This window comes from Siniperca chuatsi, linkage group LG16 (genome assembly GCF_020085105.1).
Source record: "Siniperca chuatsi isolate FFG_IHB_CAS linkage group LG16, ASM2008510v1, whole genome shotgun sequence".
Lineage (NCBI taxonomy): Eukaryota > Metazoa > Chordata > Actinopteri > Centrarchiformes > Sinipercidae > Siniperca > Siniperca chuatsi.
In genome coordinates, this window is record NC_058057.1 from 9,865,507 (window position 1) to 9,884,120 (window position 18,614).

Consider the following 18,614-nt stretch of genomic DNA (forward strand, 5'->3'; position numbering starts at 1 on the left):
AAAGAGCTGACTATGACGAGTCATTTGCTACCATTCTGTCTCACCTTTTCCTCTGTTAGGAGCACGGTGATAGTTGACCCCATTGAGACCTCTTTCTCTGGGTTGTGGATTGTTTGTTTTGGTTTGTGTGTGTAAATAAATAAATAAAAAATATTTTTTTAAAAAAGACTGTGGAAAGTGTGTATCCAGAGAGGGTTAAAAGGGAAAATGAGGGTCAGCAGAAAATTAGCCACTATGCTAATTTTTTTTTATGCTCGTTTCAGAATAACCATGCTGAAGTTTGCCTTTACTTGGCTGTTTTTGATAAGATATAATACATTTAAAAAAAACAAATGTAAACCATGGAACAGAAAAGCAATATTTTCTGTACTGAATTTGAAAAGAGCCAAGCTATGCCTAATCGCTGGATGTTGCATGGTGACAGTTTGAAATGAAATCCAAATTCTGAAGGTTAAATAAAAAATAAAATGTTGGTCAAGATGAGAAAAAGACATGTTCACCAAAGAAGCGTTACTGATGGGATGCCAGCATTCGGAAATAACCACGATGCCTGGCAGGTTTTCATTGTCTTTGTTCTTGCTTTCTTTCTCCATCTCTGGTCCCCCACTTATAGCCGAGCAACTGTCCCCTGTGCCAGTCATGCCTGAAGAAGAATGCCGTTCTGTCTGCTCCATAGCTTACCGTGCGGCTGTCTCCTCCTTCCACATCAGATCAGGAGGAACCAAAAAAACAAAGCTGCATCCCACCTTAAAACTTACTCTGCCAACAGCCCCTGTACCCATTTGAGAGAGGCTCTATGACAAACTGGGCATGATGGCCAGTGGGCAAGCTGCCGATCACTGCAGCATGCCTTGGCGGGGGGGTCTCATTGTCTCTTTGAACCTCCAGCTCTGGTGGCCTCCTCTAAAGGGAACACTGCCCAGTTCCTCTCCTATCGTTTTTTAAGTGGACTGAATACTAGTCTGTGTAGATATTTGTGGGAGACCAGTAGTCCTTTTCTGTGACGCGCTTTTATTGCATTGTGCATGCAGACTGCTAGTTGCTCTGTTTCTGATAAGTATCCATTAGTCCCCTAGTGTGATGACATATGTAGCCAGAGCAATCCTTGAACACTGTATAAAGTGTAGAAATATTAGAACATGAGAGTGCAGTGAAAATTTCAAGGCAGCACTTCAGCACATGCCAGTGTGGGTTTAGTCAAGTCTAGGTAAAATTATAATGCTGGATGCTTTAGTACCCTGGCAAGCAGTTGACAAAGATTGTTGATGTTGTTTGTAGTCCTTTAGATATAGATTAATATATTATTTTTGTAAGGTGTTTTCAATAAGTAATCTTTTGAAATGTCCTTGAAAGTGTGTGATGAGATATTCCCAGACCTAGCCACTGCATAAGCACATGCGAATTACTGTTACAATAATTGTAATGAAATATAATCATACAATAATTGTACAGCATTAGCTGGCACCAAGTGTACTCTATTCCCATCTGGGTTGTCTGGTGTGCTGGTCGTGGCTGACAGGAAATTGGGAAATGCGTGGCTGGTCATTAGAAGGGGCGGGGCAGGCAGATCATGATTTCTTGTCAGAGTTAGCCTATTCATATCTTAGTGGGGAATGTGTTACAGATATAGATAATACAATGGAGACCTTCTGTTGTATTAAGGCAAAAGCTTTGCTCAAGACCTATAGGGAGTATACGTAAACTGTACAGAATGATCTCTGTTGAATACCGTTATGCAGTCCTGACCATTTAGTCCTTTGAGAACCAGGCTGTCACTGATTCCACTTTGGCAGATTTAGATCATTCCAGTGGCCCTTGACAGAATTCTAATGGCTAGGACTTTATGGATTTTAATGAGTCTATTGTGATCTAGTGTCCAGATCCACATCTGAGCTCATTTACACACATACACACAAATGTGGACCTTTTTAAAATGATCTCCTTTTTCTTTTGTGAGAGTTGTTTTATGAAAGGATTACTTTTTTTAATCCTGGCGTTGCTCCGTATTATGCAGTGTCAAAAGCTGTCTGATGTGACTCAACAGGCCCTTTTGGTGCCAAGACCCCAAAGGGCTTCTTTGGGGGTTAGGGTGTGCCCACTGACAGGTCATGGTAATGCCACTCATTGTCAGGTTCAAACGCTTGTGTCCCGAGGAAACTGACTTGTGGTGGTTCCTACGTGTTTTCTATTTCACACTCTTTCTTTGTCTGCTCTTCTCTCTGACTTTGTTGCTCTTGTATGTATCTCAGTGTCTGCTTGGGAAAAGCAGTAAATGAAGGCAAATGCCTTGAAGTTTCACTGTATTTAGCATTCTTGCTTGCTTGCTGTGACACTTTTACTGCACTCAGAGAGCAGGCTTTGGTTTTTCCCCTTCCTCTTAAAACCCCAAGCACCATCTGTTGTCATCATGGGTGCCTGGTTAGGTTTTAAAATGGGGGAGCAGACTTGGAAAGATACATATTTGGTGGGGAGTCTGGGGAAGGGGAAAATAATTGTAATTTAAAAATTAACAGTAATGGACAAAATCACTGAGGGGATGTAGTGGTGAAATAAAAGGTGGGTAAACTATAAATGTCCACTGGCTTACCTGTCCTATGTTAACTAACAGGAAACGGGTAAATGGGATTTGTTGGGTCTCTGTAAATAATATTATAAAGAATACGGTCTAGACCTGCTCCATAGGAAAAGTGCAATGAGATAACTTCCATTATGAATTGGTGCTATATAAATAAATAAAATGAATTAAACTCATAAAAAGGTGAGTAAAGCCTATGTTGCATTTGAAAAAGGCAGGTAAACTGTGTTGATGTGCATTTACCCTCCACTTCATCACAAATAATAAAATCAACAGCGCTAATGCAAAATATTAATGGCGACGCTACACAACTATTTGATTCGGCTCCTTTGTGAAGGTCCCAACGTGGGTAGCCTACTATTAATTTATAGAGCACCTTTACACTAGTGTAACAACATCATGCCATCAAGCCCTTATGTCCAAACCCAACAATAAATTCCAAAATTCCATTTGTATAGACAGATTTTGCAGCCTGTGTGTACAACTGATCATCAGTTATACATATACACCAGCCATGCTCTGTATAGCCTCACTAGAATTAAACCAGAAAAGAGGACAAAACTCAGACAATTAAACACAATGACCAACAATGAATAAAAAGAGCTATGGACACAGCGGCGTGTGCAACAAGCAATATTAGGCTACAGAAATTAAATAACTGCCACTTTAACAGCAGAATAAAACATCACCAAAGCAGACAATACAGAGATGTTTAAACTATATAAACTCCACCGCGGCTGCAGCCACAAACACACATTAAAAGTAAAGAGACATGCACAGTATTTACACACTGCATAGCGCATTGGTTGTTGACGTCCCCCTGTAGTTGTTGTACTCACATGTGTGAACGGCATTCTGTGAGTCTTGTGCACCTTGAATTCCTCAACAATCTGCTCTTGGTTCAACTTCTTTGCCTGACCATTCTCGGTGCATATCATAACCAGTCCGCTTAGCCTCTGTGTTCCAATATAACCAGCGTATTTGCGAAAACAAATTGTTGAGGTCACAAAATTATATTGTTACAAATCCTTGAGCATTTTTAAGTGGGTATACGGAAATCCTGGAGCTTTCTTAATCGGTATACGGCATATACCTGTGTATCATGTAGACTACACCACTGGTCAGACTCCTGTGTAGACTGACAGACTGATTGACAGCCCAAGCATGCTGTGGCAAATGCCGCGATTGGTTCATCTAAGTCAGTTCAAAGGGTGGTCCAAAAATGTATGATTTTTTTTATTACTTGTTTTTGTCTGTTGCTGAAAATAGTAAAATGATCATTGATATAGGCTGATTAAATGTAATCACCTAATTGCAGAGACTGTGATAAGTTTATTTTTAAAAAGACAAAAAGTGTAGCAAAACTATAACCTTGCTCCTGCCAATTAAATAATGGGGATGCATTTGCTCCTCTTGCTCCATTGCTCAGGCGCCTCTGGTTGTCATTAGTGTCCAACATCCGTGATCTAGCAGGGCTGCTGTCTCTGTCTACTTCACTCTTGCAATCTTTGTCACCCACTGCCTGTTCCTCTTTGGATTTAAATCTGGACAATCAACTTGCAAGCTACGCTATAATACTATGTGAGTGAGGAGATATGTTTTTTCTTTTCTACAGTATCTTTTCAAAGAGGGAATTGTGAGAATGTGTATTTTGTCTGCAATGAAAGACTTTAAATCTTGGATTACTTTTAGTTCTTTAACATTTGAAAGTTCTTTATTTTAAAAAAAAAAAATTAAAATTTTATTTTTTTTTGCATTTCCTTGTCTCATCCTGCTTTGCCTCTTATTCTTGCCGACCTAGAACCTAACATCTGTTTGCCCGAGAGAAATGTTTGGACAGATATGCATATGTCCAATCATGCACTCAGAGTGTAATGGGCATTTGCCATGAAGTGGATCTAATCTTTTTCCCCTGTTAAGAGAGTGAAAATTTTAGTTACATGAGAAGTGTGGCAGGTGTGGGTAAGGGCTGTGTATTGACCTAGGAATCAGCTGCCTGAACAGCCGGTCATTTATGTAGTTTCCCTTAATTATTGTGAATGTTGAATTAATAAGGTTTCCTCTTTATATTTCTCTCTCCCTCTTTCGTCTCTCCATCATAGATCATATAAAGCGGAAGATTCGCCGGCGGCCATCTTGGGGGCGGGGCATCATCCGTAAGAAGAAGAACTATAGGAAAGGAACAGAAGAGGAGGAGGAGGAGGAGCCCGAGGCAGAAGTGGAAGCTGCAGGGCCCAGTGACTCATGTTTGACGCAGGATGAGGAATCATCTTGTGATATCACAGGTCCCCAGCCCAATGGTCACCATCCCCATGTCTCCTCCACAGAGGAGGAGAGCTCCAGTGAGCCCCCTGTTGCAGCTCCTGCTGAACCTCCAGATGCCAGTGAAGCACGAGAAGACTCAATACCTAAGAAGGAGGAGGAGCCCACAGCCAAAGAGGCAGAGTCTGAGAACACAGAGAAACACACTGAGCTGCATTGCCTTGGTGGCAGTTCTCAGCCCAAGGCAGACGGGGATAGCCAGGCCAAGCAGGTGGACTTCCAGCCTTTGATTGAAACGTCAGAATCTTCAGATGCTGACGCCCAGCCTAAGCACACAGGGGGTCTCCTAGTATCACAAGTGGACTTTGTGAATGGAAATGAGTCAATGGACAGCCTAGACTCGCAGACCCCCAAGAGGAGCAGTGAGGCTGAGAAAAGGACTCCTCAGAGCACGGCTGAAGGCTCTAATAAGCCAGAACAGGAAGAGCACAAAGACAAAAATGAGAGCAAACCAACTCAGGAGCATCCTCCCCAGGATGGGAGCGCAGTAACAGAAGATGTTGAAGAAGATCAAGATAAAGAAGGTATAAAGCTATACTTAGTTTTCTGTGGTCCAGCTTTATGAGCACAATTGGTTAACTTTTTTCTCCATCTATCTTAAGTATGTTTATTTTGTATGTTTTAATGCCTTTAGCATTCCTTGAAAATGCAAATATACCTATTTTTACCAGGAAGTAGTAAAAGTAACCTAATTGTTGTTGTTGTTTCAGTAGTTGATGTTCTTAGTTTGAACTGCATCTGAAGTGAGTTTTTAAGTGAGAAGCGAAAAGTTCTCAGCTACTCGTTTTGGTCTCTTCATTTTACTTGCTAATAATTTGATCTTTACAGTTGAGAATTAAGCAAGTTAACAGAATCTAGTCATTTTACACATCTAGTCAGTGCTTTGCCCACCACTTAATTATGATGATAAATTACATTTTTGATTACCATCCAGCTCTTATGATTTGCACTCAGTTTAGCTTTTAAAATAGAGGTTGCATGAATAATGCAACATTAGTCATACAGGATATAAAAATGCTTAGCAGACAGTATATTTCAATGGAAAAACTCCGGGTAGTATGTAGGTATGTAACCTGAAATGTTTTTTGTTTTTTGTCCATGAAAGATTCTCTCTCTCACACACACACACACACACACACACACACACACACACACACACACACACACACCCCATCTCTGACTCTGCCATATATTTTCTTCCTTTGGCATGAGCCATTATGTCCTTTCTATTGGTGTGTAGTGTCTGAGTCAGAGATAAGCCAATAAGTTTATGGGTTTTGATTACAGGCCCGTGGTTTGGCTTGTGATGAGTAGAGGCCAGCTGGAAGGCTGAGGTAATGGTGCTGCTCGAATATGGAGAAGCCATCAGAGGATGGCACGATCAGAAAACAGAACACAAACAAAATGTGGCTCCTCAAACAATAGACAACTCAGCTACTCAGCCCCCACACTCATTACAAGCTGAGCCAGGCCTTTTTTTCCATCAAAGCGTTTCTTGAGCGCTGTTATAAATGGACAGGAAAGAGGCCAGATGTGAAATATTGTGCCCTTAGTAGCTGCTACTAGCTTTAGATAGATTTTCTTCACAAACTGTAGTATTGCATTAATCTTGTAGCCGTGGCAGTTGGAATTTTATTTTATTTGAAACTTTCCAGTTTGTGCTTTTTAGTGGCTCATGACAAAAACAAAAAGAGGTCTCAAGTTTGGCTGATCCATTCATATTAGGTTGTTTTTGATTGCTATCACACTGCATCAATTCTTTATAACCTCATTGTTAACCCTTCTTCCATCAATAATCCATTTATCTTTTCATAGGGAGTTCCAAAGCAAGGAAATGCAAGAGGACCCTATCAGAGCTGCTTAAGGGATCTGCTGAAAGGACAGAGGAAGAGCCGCAACCAGTCCCTCCCCGTCCTCCAGTAGTGGTTGACCACGAGCGACTTTCGGTAAATTTTTCTAAAAACTCAGTTCTTTTGCCGATTAGTGGTATATTGGTACATGAAATTCTCGGTCTGAAGGCTACTGTGATTTTGGGCTCATGGTTCGGGATCTTTTCAATGCAGTATGGAAACTAAAGAAAGCACAAGAGTAAATAATAAAGTTAATGAATTATAGTTAGCTGCTTCAATGTCATGGCTTACTGGGACACTTGAATAGAATGGAGCCATCATTAATGTTGTTTGTAACATCTGCGCTTTTACTACTATGACAAGTGAATGTAAGAATTCATTATCCAAATTGTACAGTGTGCCCTCAAAATGATAAAAACATAATCTATAAAAAAATATTTCTTGTATCACAAGAAAAGCAGAAAGTGCCCTCAGACTGGAGACTTTCACAAAGAGACCCAACAAAAATAGGATGTGGCTGTTATTTGATTATTTTTTTATTCATTGTTTAAACCCTTAATCATATGGCAGGACTGTGAAATAGAAGTTTGTGGCTCAAAGTGCATTCCTCAGAAAATTGTGTGATAGATGGCAACTTAGATGTAAATTTCCTCTGAAATGGGGTTTGTTTTAGACCTAGAGACTCTCAACCTGATTGTTGTTCATCTGTCCATTGTTTTGTCAGTTGTTGGTTTGTTGTGTTACTGCAGCATTTGTTGACATGGTCAGCATTTCTAATTACAAATGCACCCAGAAATCTCCACCAGAGCTTGAAGACACTGGCCGCAGGAGACCACATTCACTGTTGCTCAAACACATTAAGACAAATCCTCATAGCCACTCTAGTGCTAAAACATTATCTAACCCTTACCAACCCACCAAGTGTCTGGCTTTTTAAAGCCCCAGTCCGTGCCTCATCACCATCTTGCTTGATTCTGCACGGTCATCATTCTAATTCAGACCATGAAGGATGTAGCAGCTGGGGTGATTTGGCATTTTGTACTGACTGTGGATTGGAGATTTAACAGGTACTGTGATCTGTATCAAAGCAATGCTCTGGTAACGGGAAGATGTACATTCTTAAGGGGGAAACATGGTCACACAAAATATCCATGGTCATTTGTTATGATCGTGATCACTTTATGTATTCAGTTATAATATCAGCAGTTAGGAATCAGTGTTGGTGTGTTTCAGCACTTGAAGAACATTGCAGCACATTTCAAAAATAATTAAACAAATTCAATAATTAAGCAAAATTCATTATGTAGTGACAGACAATCTTGGAGACAGAAAACTCAGAAGTTACAGTGTAGCCAAATACAAATATTTGTTCACTTTTGATTTCTTATATATAAATTACTAAGGCCATAAAGAGAGGGTAGATATTTTTCCACCAATATAAACAGCCCCACATCCCACCAGTACATAAGAAAATGTTGAAATAAAAGACTTCTTGGTTGCAACGGAGCCAGCTGTGGCAAACTGTCACATTTTGCAACTGACTAATTAGACTGTGATTATGGAAAAGAGGAGCTATAATCTAAAAATGTTACCAATATGCTTTTTTTTTTTTGTCTTATTCAAGTTCATACGGGTAGTTGTTTAAATGTTGTTGACTGTGTGGGTGAAGGGTTTTTTGAGTGTTTTCTCCTCTCCTGTGTAAAAAAACAGCATTCAAGCTGTTCATTTCTATACTGTAGACTAGTCACTTATTGCTTCCTATGGACTGTTGAATCACTTTTTGTGTACAGACATTAATATGCAACAGCAGTAATGGGCCTGTGTATGTCCCTCGGTTAGAATGGTGTTTAAAAATGGCAATGATGATCAAACTCAGCTTAGACCTGTCTCCTTTTGAAGGCTAACCTTTCATGTTATCTTTCGTGAGCCAGCAGAGGTAGCTAGACCCGTTCTCCCATTTTCTTGTTGGCATACCCTCTCATATGCACTGCATGGTGCTCATCTCAGAAACCTTCTGCATTTAGCGTTAATCCATCCCTTTTGTCTTCCATCCTTTGTTTAGCTTCCAAACATAGAAAAGGTTAAAACAGAATTAGTATCTGGATAATTAGAAGTCTTCCATTATTTGAAAGGGGCCTAGAAGGCAGCACATACATTGAAAGCTTTTTGTGGAATGGGACTTAAGGTATGGAGGATGGGGAAACTCAGTCATGGGTGACCAGCCTTAAGCTTCCTCCAGTGTGGAGCTGATGCTGTCACACTGCCCTTCTCAGATGGATAACTTCCAAGGCTTATCCCTCCTTTCAATTCACCCTATGGTTATGCCACTGTCTCTCTCTCTCTCTCTCTCTCTCTCTCTCTCTCTCTCTCTCTCTCTCTCTCTCTCTCTCTCTCTCTCTCTCTCTCTCTCTCTCTCTCTCTCTCTCTCTCTCTCTCTCCCCTTTTCATCTTTTAACTATCAATTTTGTATCCCTTTCATCTGAACATGGAGGGAGCCAATTATAGTGGCAGACCCTTTTCACATCTCTCAATCAACAGGTGTTGTTCTGCAACATTTGAAGGAAACAAGGTTATGACTCAAACATGAGCTTCTCTCTGCCTCAGTAGATCTGCCAACTTGTCCCAGGATATGTTCAAGTTACAAAGAGCATGTGAAGCAGCTCCGCGGTACAGTCACGCTAGGGTCCCACCTAATACCCCAAGTGTAAATTGGAGCCTTGGCTCAGTGGGCTCCCCTGACAGCACTTCTCACTGATCGGGTGGGGGCTGCTTGGTTTTAGGGCTCTCTGTGTAGTGTAATTGATGTAAAAGAAGTGTTCTTCTGACATGTACTTGCCTCTTTCCTCCATGCTCCGAAGTGACATCCAGCTATCAAGCCATTATCTAGTGGCTTTTACTGATGTCCCCTGGGCATGATGGGGATGGTGGGGTATGCATCTTGTCTTGCCGAACCTGACTCCATCTTTCAAACTGATTGACAGGCTTTTTAGTTGGCCTGATCTTAGTGCTTCAACTGGCTGCCCCTATGAACAGCCACACACAGAACTAATCTGGAGGTTTATTTTGTTAGTAGGGGAAGAAGGGAGATATCTTAAAGAAACAGATCGTGAAAAGAGGGGACTGTGAATAATTGCTTTTTCATCCCCAGCTTACGGAACAAATTGAATATCCGGTGCGCAGGATGAGAGTCACCATTTAAGCAGATATTTGCTGGCAGGGCTGGGACTGGCATGCTGCCTGATGTGTGTTAGGGCCCGCAGTGAGTGGTGTACTGTTCCTTCTCTCTTCCTTCAGTCGAATTCATTGATTGCAGAGGGCTCATTATTTCTGACTTTTAACTTGATAGAAGAGACTCTGAAATCTCTCTGGAATTAAATACAATCAGACTGTTATGGGTTTGTTCACAGACCCTACACTCAAAGCCTGCAGGACAGAGATTATTATTATTATTAGTATTATTTCAGTATTTGAATCCCGCCTTTCAGAGCCATGGATGGCACAGTTATTTGCTCTGATTCACTCAGTAAAATCAAGTGCCAGTTTCACTGAAATGATGCTTGATGCTATCTGGATCAAAATGAATTCCTCAGCATGAATAAATGGATCCTGAGAGTTGTTTCTCTTACTACTCAAAATGTCTCTTATAGTCAGCTGTTTTCTTTCATTAATAATCAGACACTTGTCCACAGATGGACTGGAAGAAGTGGTACTGACGATTGCAGATGAGAATTCAGTAACAAGAAATCCAATCTGGCCCAGCAATTTTTCCTCCATTTTACCAAGAACACACAGTTTATTGTCTGCTCTGCTGTTTTCTTAAGCAGCTGCCTAGAAAGAGCTAGTGTTTCTAGTTGCTGGCACAGTATGGAGTATTTTGGCTTGATGCATAGCTATTACACCATATCAGGATTTCCTGTTTTAGAAAAGCCTGTCAAAAGAAATGGCCTCATTCCAGTTTGTCATCTTCATTCATTTTTAGTACTAATAACAGTGGGGGGCCCTCTGGCGAAGTAGCCATTTGAAATGTCTGTTCAAAAGAGAATAGCTTAATAGTAGTGCTGGACTAGCGTTTGATTGTCAATGAAAATAGATAGCGTTTGAAGTGCTTCTTTTATTTTCATTCATTCCCACTGATGGCCTTGACAGTGTGGCTATTTGCATGTAATTGCACTCCCATAGCTGTGCCTCTTGGCCATGCATGTGAAGGCCAGTAGTGTCAATAGCTCAGACAACATAAACATACCCGTGTCTTGTATTTTCTTCATATTCTGTAGGAGTTTTCCCTCTTTCCAAGCCTTCCGCGTGATTTATTATACCCTTTTGTAGTGCTCACACCTCATGCATCCCACTCAACCCTTGGCTTATATAAACTAAAGGTTTAGATTGTGTGGGATTTTGTACTCATGATTAGTACATGAAAAGGATTTTCATTTTCAAATGCTTGCCTTTGCTTTTTTCAACCCTGGCAAATATAACAGTAGCCAACAGTATTGGTTTACCACTGGAAGCAAGAATGTTATAGCATTTAGGTTGATGGAAACATGCTGTAGGGGCTGGAAGGAATATAATACTATTAGGATGCTATTACAATTGTTAGTTAATAGCCACGGTGGGAATCAAAGTCAGGGTAAAATTTAAAAATAGCAACAGAGCTGTGGATTAAATATTGTAAATGTTAACAAACATTACTCTCTGACCAGTTAGTGTCTTACATTTGTTTTCACTTACCAATTAAACCACAAACTGTGTATGTTGATAACAAATATAAAAGAAGACTCATGTCAACAGATTCTGTTACAGCCCCATCACCTGACTGCTTAAAATCTCTTGGTGACAGTACATGTTTGTATATTCTGAAAACATATTCTCATAATGCATAACGAACCGTCTGAAATGCTTAGTGCTTGGTCAGCACATTTCACACCCTTCCCTCCCCAATACACACACAAACACACACTGGTTGCACTACACATGTAAAGGACGTTGCATCGATTAACCTTTATTTCCCTTGAGGTTTACCCTAAGTTTAACCATAGCTGGTTCATAGCTAGTCCCTTTCCGTAACCTTGACCTAATTTTAACTTTTTCTGTATTCCTTTGCCTTTTGCTTTTACCTTCACTGCATTTATTTTGAAAACATCTCTGCAGTAGGTGAGGTGCAGGGGTATGTGGAGGTATGTTTGGGGTTGTTTGTGTAAAGTCAGTTTCTCTTCCTTTTATTGCCTAGTGATATTGGATCTCTGCTGTCTTGAATCTATAAAATATTAAAATCCTTTCCTGTAGCCTACTTACCAAACATTTTATTTTTCTCATACAGTACTTATCTCTTTTATTGAATAGAATCTTTATTCTTTCAAACTTTTTCTCCCCAAAACCTGTTAATGAAAACAGAAGAGTAAAGGTCGCTTAATCATTTTCACATCTCTCATTATTCATTATTCTTACCTTGACAAATAGTCGGTAATAGTGAGAGATCAGTGACGATAATTACTCTCCGATTGGACAGTGTGGCACAATCCGACAGTGATGCATTTTTTTCTCTCTAATATTTGGAGTTGATTTTGCCTAAGCTGTAGCTACAAAAATCACATTGCTGACACAGTTACATAATGCCATGGTGGCAGAGCAGGATTTAATGTCAAACAATTACATTGGTACTCTGCCATGGATGGATAACACCAGAATGGTTAAGATAGATAAGGTAGTTTGGTCAGTATGTGGCATATTTATCTCTGTTGCATTAAGTAACGGTAACTATATCAGACATTATGTTAAATATTCTGCCCTAATGTTAATGCTAAAAGAGAAAGACATTGCTTTATGGGAACCAATTGTAGGAAGTGCATGTAGAAATGTGGCCGTGAGATTTAGCGTACATTTGCCATATTGTGATACATTTTGACAAATATAGGAAAATATTAATATTGATTTCCAACCTTATCTCCCAGCCCTTAGTCAAGGAAATTAATCTTACTCCCTTGTAGGGGTGTAACGGTGCACAAACTCATGGTTCGGTAGGTTTTCAGTACAGCAGGACAAACAAAAAATTTAGAAAATAACATTTGTCATTCATTTTGAAAAATGTAAACATTCAACAGCTCATTGGCCATAATTCTTACTGTAACAGTTAAGGCACTCAAATACTGGCATATTGTCAATAAGAACAAATAAATAACACAATAACGTCAGACTCTGACCTGATGATATTTCCTAAACTGCAGCTTGCGCTCATTGATACAGGCCAGGCATAACGGACTGACAAAAATGCACATGTGAACACGCATTGTAGCGAGGCTCAAGCACTTCTGTATTCTCTACGACCAAGTATGGTTGCATATCTGCAGCAATAAACACTCCTATAGCATTAGTTTTTACTTTGGCACGGTCCGAATCCGCAGCGAGAGGCTGCCTGAACACTGTGTGTTTTTATCTTGTTCCGCTAATCATCACATTTGGGTGATGCCGTCGTTAAGTGTCATGTTTGAAGTGTTTCTATAGACATAACGGGACTTCAGTTTGACACTAATCATTGTCCATTTTCGCTGAAAAATTTTGCAAAGATGGCACCTATTCATTTAGATGAGAATTGCTCGTCTGGCGCATAAGGCAAAAAACGATGTGTATACATAAATGATATATAGTCGATTAGTACTTTCTAAGCTCTATATTGATTTAACACAACTCCTTTATTGATCTTTGTCCTAAAGTGAACATGGAACTTGGTCTGACCCCCCTCTGTTGCAGATGTGCTCTGGCAAATTTTGCTATTTTCATAATGTGAATGTCTGAGACACTGATTAAACCTGGTGACTTATAGACTTAGCGTGACAGAGTAGGTATGGAAATACATGGAAATGTTAATTTACATACATCTTGATGCATCTTTTTTTAAATATATTTTTAGGCCACATATTAAAATCATTAGTAAACAAGTAATACCAAAGCAATATAAGTGGATTTGGTGTATTAATATATTTAATCATGTAGTTTAATATAGATCTTGCACAAAGGACCTTACTGCATAATATTATATACCTTTTCCTCCTTTATATTGAAAAAAAGAATGCACAGCTATCAGATGGCTAGGAATTAAAGGAAGTAAAGTAAAGCCAACCATTGCATATTTAGGATGAGTTGTCAACCCCAGCAGGGTTTTTTTCATGCCCAGCCGAAAGGGATGACCATTTCATTTTAATGTGCTGAGACCATGGTAATATGATTTGTCATGATTGTCCCTGACCCTTATAACACTATCTATATTGCATTACCTGTGTGACCGAGTGTCCTGTAAGCCACATTATGTGCCACTGCAACTGGATTCCCCCCCACACACACATCCACCCTCAGCCTTCATTAAAGGCATTCATGGTAACAGGCAAACCAGAATCACTTATAATTCATTCTTTTGCTAGTGTTGGAGACAAAAAAAAAAAAAAAATCGGTAAGTTAAAACAGGAAGAAGGGGATGAACTGTTCTCGTAGAGGCAGATATATTGAAGGCTTAATAGTGTCCCTGGTGATGGAGACTGTTGGACTTCAAATTCTTGTTTTTTCCCTCACTGCCTGTAATCCTTTTCTCTCACTCGGTACTGAGGATGGCTCTTCATACAAACACACACGTAGCTAGTGAAGCATCCTTCAGTGATTAAAAAGGAAGACTCTACTATATCACAGTTACCTCCAGTCTGCATGTATGATTGTTTACAGGTTGTTTGTTTGAAAATATTTTGTTTTTGTATTATGTTAATATTATGTAACAAACTTAAAGCACAGAATGATGGTAAATAAATGCAATGCTCCACAGCAACATGTTTGCACATTTTATTAGTGCAGAACACAACATTCTTATTTACAGCCATCAAATTATTATTATTATTATTTTATTTTTTATTTTTTTGGAAGACTTTGGGATTGTGGGGTGAGTGTACCATGACATTTCACTAATTATAAAGAACAATAACACCAATGGAACATCTCTGTACAAGTGTACCTGGGGTGTGGACTAAGTGGGCAACTAGCTCAGCTTGCAAACAGTGTTAAATTTCACAGGTGACATTTATACATTTATTAATATGTGCTGTATAACACACAGAATCCATGTTGACTGATGTAGATGTTTCAAATCAAGGCACAGAGCCCAAATTTGAGAACCTGGTGTCAGAAGAGCAGCATAAATAGTTTGAAACGGTAGGCTAGACCCAGTGATGGTTATATTGTCGCCCAGTGATCTTAACTCGGAGGGCACGAGGAATATGAGAAGTATCGGCATGCATGTGCATGGGGTTGATGGTGTGACTAGAATTGACATTTCATCTGGTTCATAGGTCAGGGGTTAAATACCAGAGCTGCAACACTGTGTGATGAAGTGTGGTTCCTGCCTCTAGCCTGAATCCAGTGGCATGAATCACTTCTGGTTTGTTCCACTTATATTTTCTCAATATTTAGCAAGTATTTAGCGTGTGTTGTTTTGCATTAGCATTTTGATTTTGGTAAATGTAATTTAAATTGTGTAATTGTCCATTCAGAATTCTGCACAAATTACCAGACGTGAACATGAATCCAGTAATTATTAGTCATTGTGTTGGAATAAATCCTGGTAGTTAACACCTGTTAAAACCCTCTTTCGCAGGCAGAATTTTGGCACTAACATAACTCCATATACCATTATTCTGCTTTGTTCCCCCAAGCCACAGTCATCCCTAGCTCTCTTAGCTCCATCTGTGGTTTTAAGAAGCATGGGGATAGATGGAGTTGTGAGTAAAGAAAGGGACGTGTGTAAAGATGGGGAGGGGAAGATGGAACAGGGAGTTTAGAGGGGGTGAGGTTAAATGGTCCATGTCAGTAGCAGTCTTTAACGCATGGGATTACTGCCCCTTTTGTGTGCAGTGAGTTCACTCAATCACTGAGCCTGTGTAAGACACACTCACACCATTTACCCCACACTGTCACAGACATCCTGATCAAGCTGACAAAGGCTGGGAAGTACACTGCTGCAATCAGCTGGCTAACAGTAAGAGGAGAATAAATTGAGGGGATGAAGAGTGAAGGAACAAGGAAGGAAAGACACAAACAAGAAGAGAATGAAAAGGCAAATACATTGGAAGCGAGGAGGAGGAGGAAGAAGTGTCTGAAAAAATGGGGTTGAAGAAGACGTGAGGAGGGCTATGAAACATTGAAATAGGTGGGAAGTGAGAAGATGCACTATAAAGGAGAGAAGGTGCACTATAAAGTAGAGAAATGCACTTTATGCAAGAGATGAGAAAAGTAATGTTAAATAGAAAGGAATGCAGTGGCAGTTGGATGAAAGGAAGGTCGGAGCAGTGTCTTACAGATAACTTCACATTATCACACATATGTGAGATGGGTTGTAATGGTGCTAATTAAAGGTTTTATGCATGTGTTGTTAAAATTGGCATCTCACCGTGATGTGCTCCGTTTGGTCCTCTCTTATGAGTTCTCATGGCTGGGATGAAACCTATGAAACCTGAGAACTCCCTTGATGTTTGACCAGAGTTACTATATAAAAAGCACAAAAAGAATCCAATAAAATATGCTCAATATAGAGTAGCTGACAGCACTTTTTTAAGGCAGCTGTGACAATTATCTTCATCAAAGGGTTGATTATCACTACCACACATGAATTATATTATATAATATTATATATAATAATAATATTATAATATTAGAGAAATTACTAATGTTCTTAGCTTCTGTATGCACACTTTATTTGTCAAGGGACCTATAGTTATTAGATTGGCCAGGTGTAGGTTTTTATGTCAAAGACATATTACCAGTGAATCCTCCTACACGGCCAGATTAAGCTATGGAAGTGTGGATTTTTGAAAGGTATTATCTACTCAAAGTCATGTTTCCAGGCAATTGAGTTCAGTATGATAAGCATCTACTGGAAGTCAAGCAGAGAAAGTATGGAAAATGAAACTTGTTTTCAGTGACAGAATACAAGAGAGATTTGAAAAGTTTTCTTCTTTCTCCTCCTTAACTTAAAGTGGTCATATTATGCTTTTTGGCTTTTTCCCTTTCCTTTATTATGTTATATCTTTTTTTTTTTTTTGTGCGTGTAATAGGTTTGCAAAGTGAAAAAGCTCAAAGTCCACCCAAAGTTATCCTCCCACTGCTCCTGAACTGCCTGAAAACAGCTCGATTGTAGTCCAGCCTTTACTTCCATAATGCCTCACTCGGTAGCTAAAATGGAGCGTTCAAGACACAGGGTGAAAAGAGGTGCTGCAGCAATGTGCAGTATGAGAAAAATATGGTGTGTTTTGAAAATTAAACCATGTAAACCTATTCTGGTACAACCCCAAAATAAAATTATGATCCTGAAAATGAGCATAGTATGACCACTTTAAGTTAATCTGCTATTCAAAATGCAAAACCTTAAAACATTTATGTAGATAATGGCATCATAAATAAATGTTGAAAAAGCAGCGCAGAAAAACGTCTCATTGCCTTAAGAGTTAAATAGCTAATAAGTGTCTAATCCTGTAACAGGTGTCATTTCTCTCTCTTACTACTGTGGTGCTTAGTGTGGGGAAGAATTATTTTTACAGGGTTGTAATGGGTTTCTGTGATGTGAACTAAAAAATCTAAAACAAGAAAGTACTCTTAAGAATGTGGACCTCTGACAAGGCCTACTAATCTCGCCTGTCACCCATTACTTTTACTGTCAACATAGTGTAGAGGGTAGATGTGTAGTGGGTAGATGAAAAAATAGTTGAAGAACATGATGCTTGTCCTAGCAGACCTTCTGGGACCCATAGTCAGTGCTGCTTAACATTTTGGCAACCAATTATAAAGCTCATACACTGAACACCTAAACATGGCATTGTGGACCCAGGTGGCGGCGTATCCATAATGTTCATAATATTTCAGTTGAGAGGTTTGGGGAAACAGCTGAAATGCTAGCGGTCATGGTGGATCCCAAGGGCAACTTGTGTTTGAAATTCACTTTTCCGTAACTCCATTAGAGGTGTCTGTGCTGAAAAGTAAAAACATCCTAACAAAGTGAAGCCTTGCTGTCAAGGTCAAATTCCTGGTCATGAGTTAAGTCTGTCTTGGGATTAAGTTTCTACTGAAGTTTTTGTTGATGTGAAGCCGTAGTCTGTTACTTTAATCAAGACAACTGTTCTGTCATTTAAAGAGAAATCATAGTCAGATGGAGTATAGTGATTAATACAATGCTAACCTTTTTGTCTCTGTAATTTTTCTTTTGCTCACTGTAATTATCTCTCCGACGTTCACTGATGAGAGGCTTTGACAAACATCCATGTCTTATTAATCTTGACATTGCCTTGGTTTTATGTGTTTAACACATGGACACTGTCTCTCATGTACACACACACACATACGCACCATTTCATTTCTGTTGAGGCTTCGCTGTTTGCCTTGTGTCAGTGTGATGGTAACTTTAATTATTGTGCCTTTGCTGTTTCAGTCCATGCATTCTGATGAGCCCTGTGTTTACATAGACACTCATATACACACAGACTTGCTAGGGTAAAATGTGAGGAACCGGTCAATTAAAAGGGCCTTTGACTGTCCAGAATGTTTTAATTAAAGTAGCAGTGAAATGTAAACTCTGTTCTAATTATGATTAGCCTTAATTAGCTGTCACTCTGATTTTAATTGCTTTTGAATACAGCTGACCTCCTTCATCTCCATGCACCAACATCAGCGCTTAGCTTGTGTGACCAGTTATTCAGCACTGTATGATCTGTCTGTTTGTTTCTCTCATTATTGTTTATGGATATTAATGATAATATATATTGTGTGTCTTTGAGAAGTTTTTATGAGTAAATAAGTCTTTAATACTTTATTTGTAATGTATTTGTTTGTATCATCCCCCTCAG

General features: G+C 39.4%; 1 protein-coding gene across 2 annotated transcripts in view; it reads left to right on the forward strand.

The window, feature by feature from the left end:
- atad2b (ATPase family AAA domain containing 2B) overlaps positions 1-18,614 on the forward strand; it is a 72,608-nt gene that overhangs the window by 45,315 nt on the left and 8,679 nt on the right. For both annotated transcript variants that reach the window (XM_044170447.1, XM_044170446.1), the window contains 2 exons: positions 4,678-5,421; positions 6,713-6,843. In XM_044170447.1, the coding sequence (XP_044026382.1) occupies positions 4,678-5,421; positions 6,713-6,843 (875 nt within the window). The remainder of the gene's footprint in view (positions 1-4,677; positions 5,422-6,712; positions 6,844-18,614) is intronic.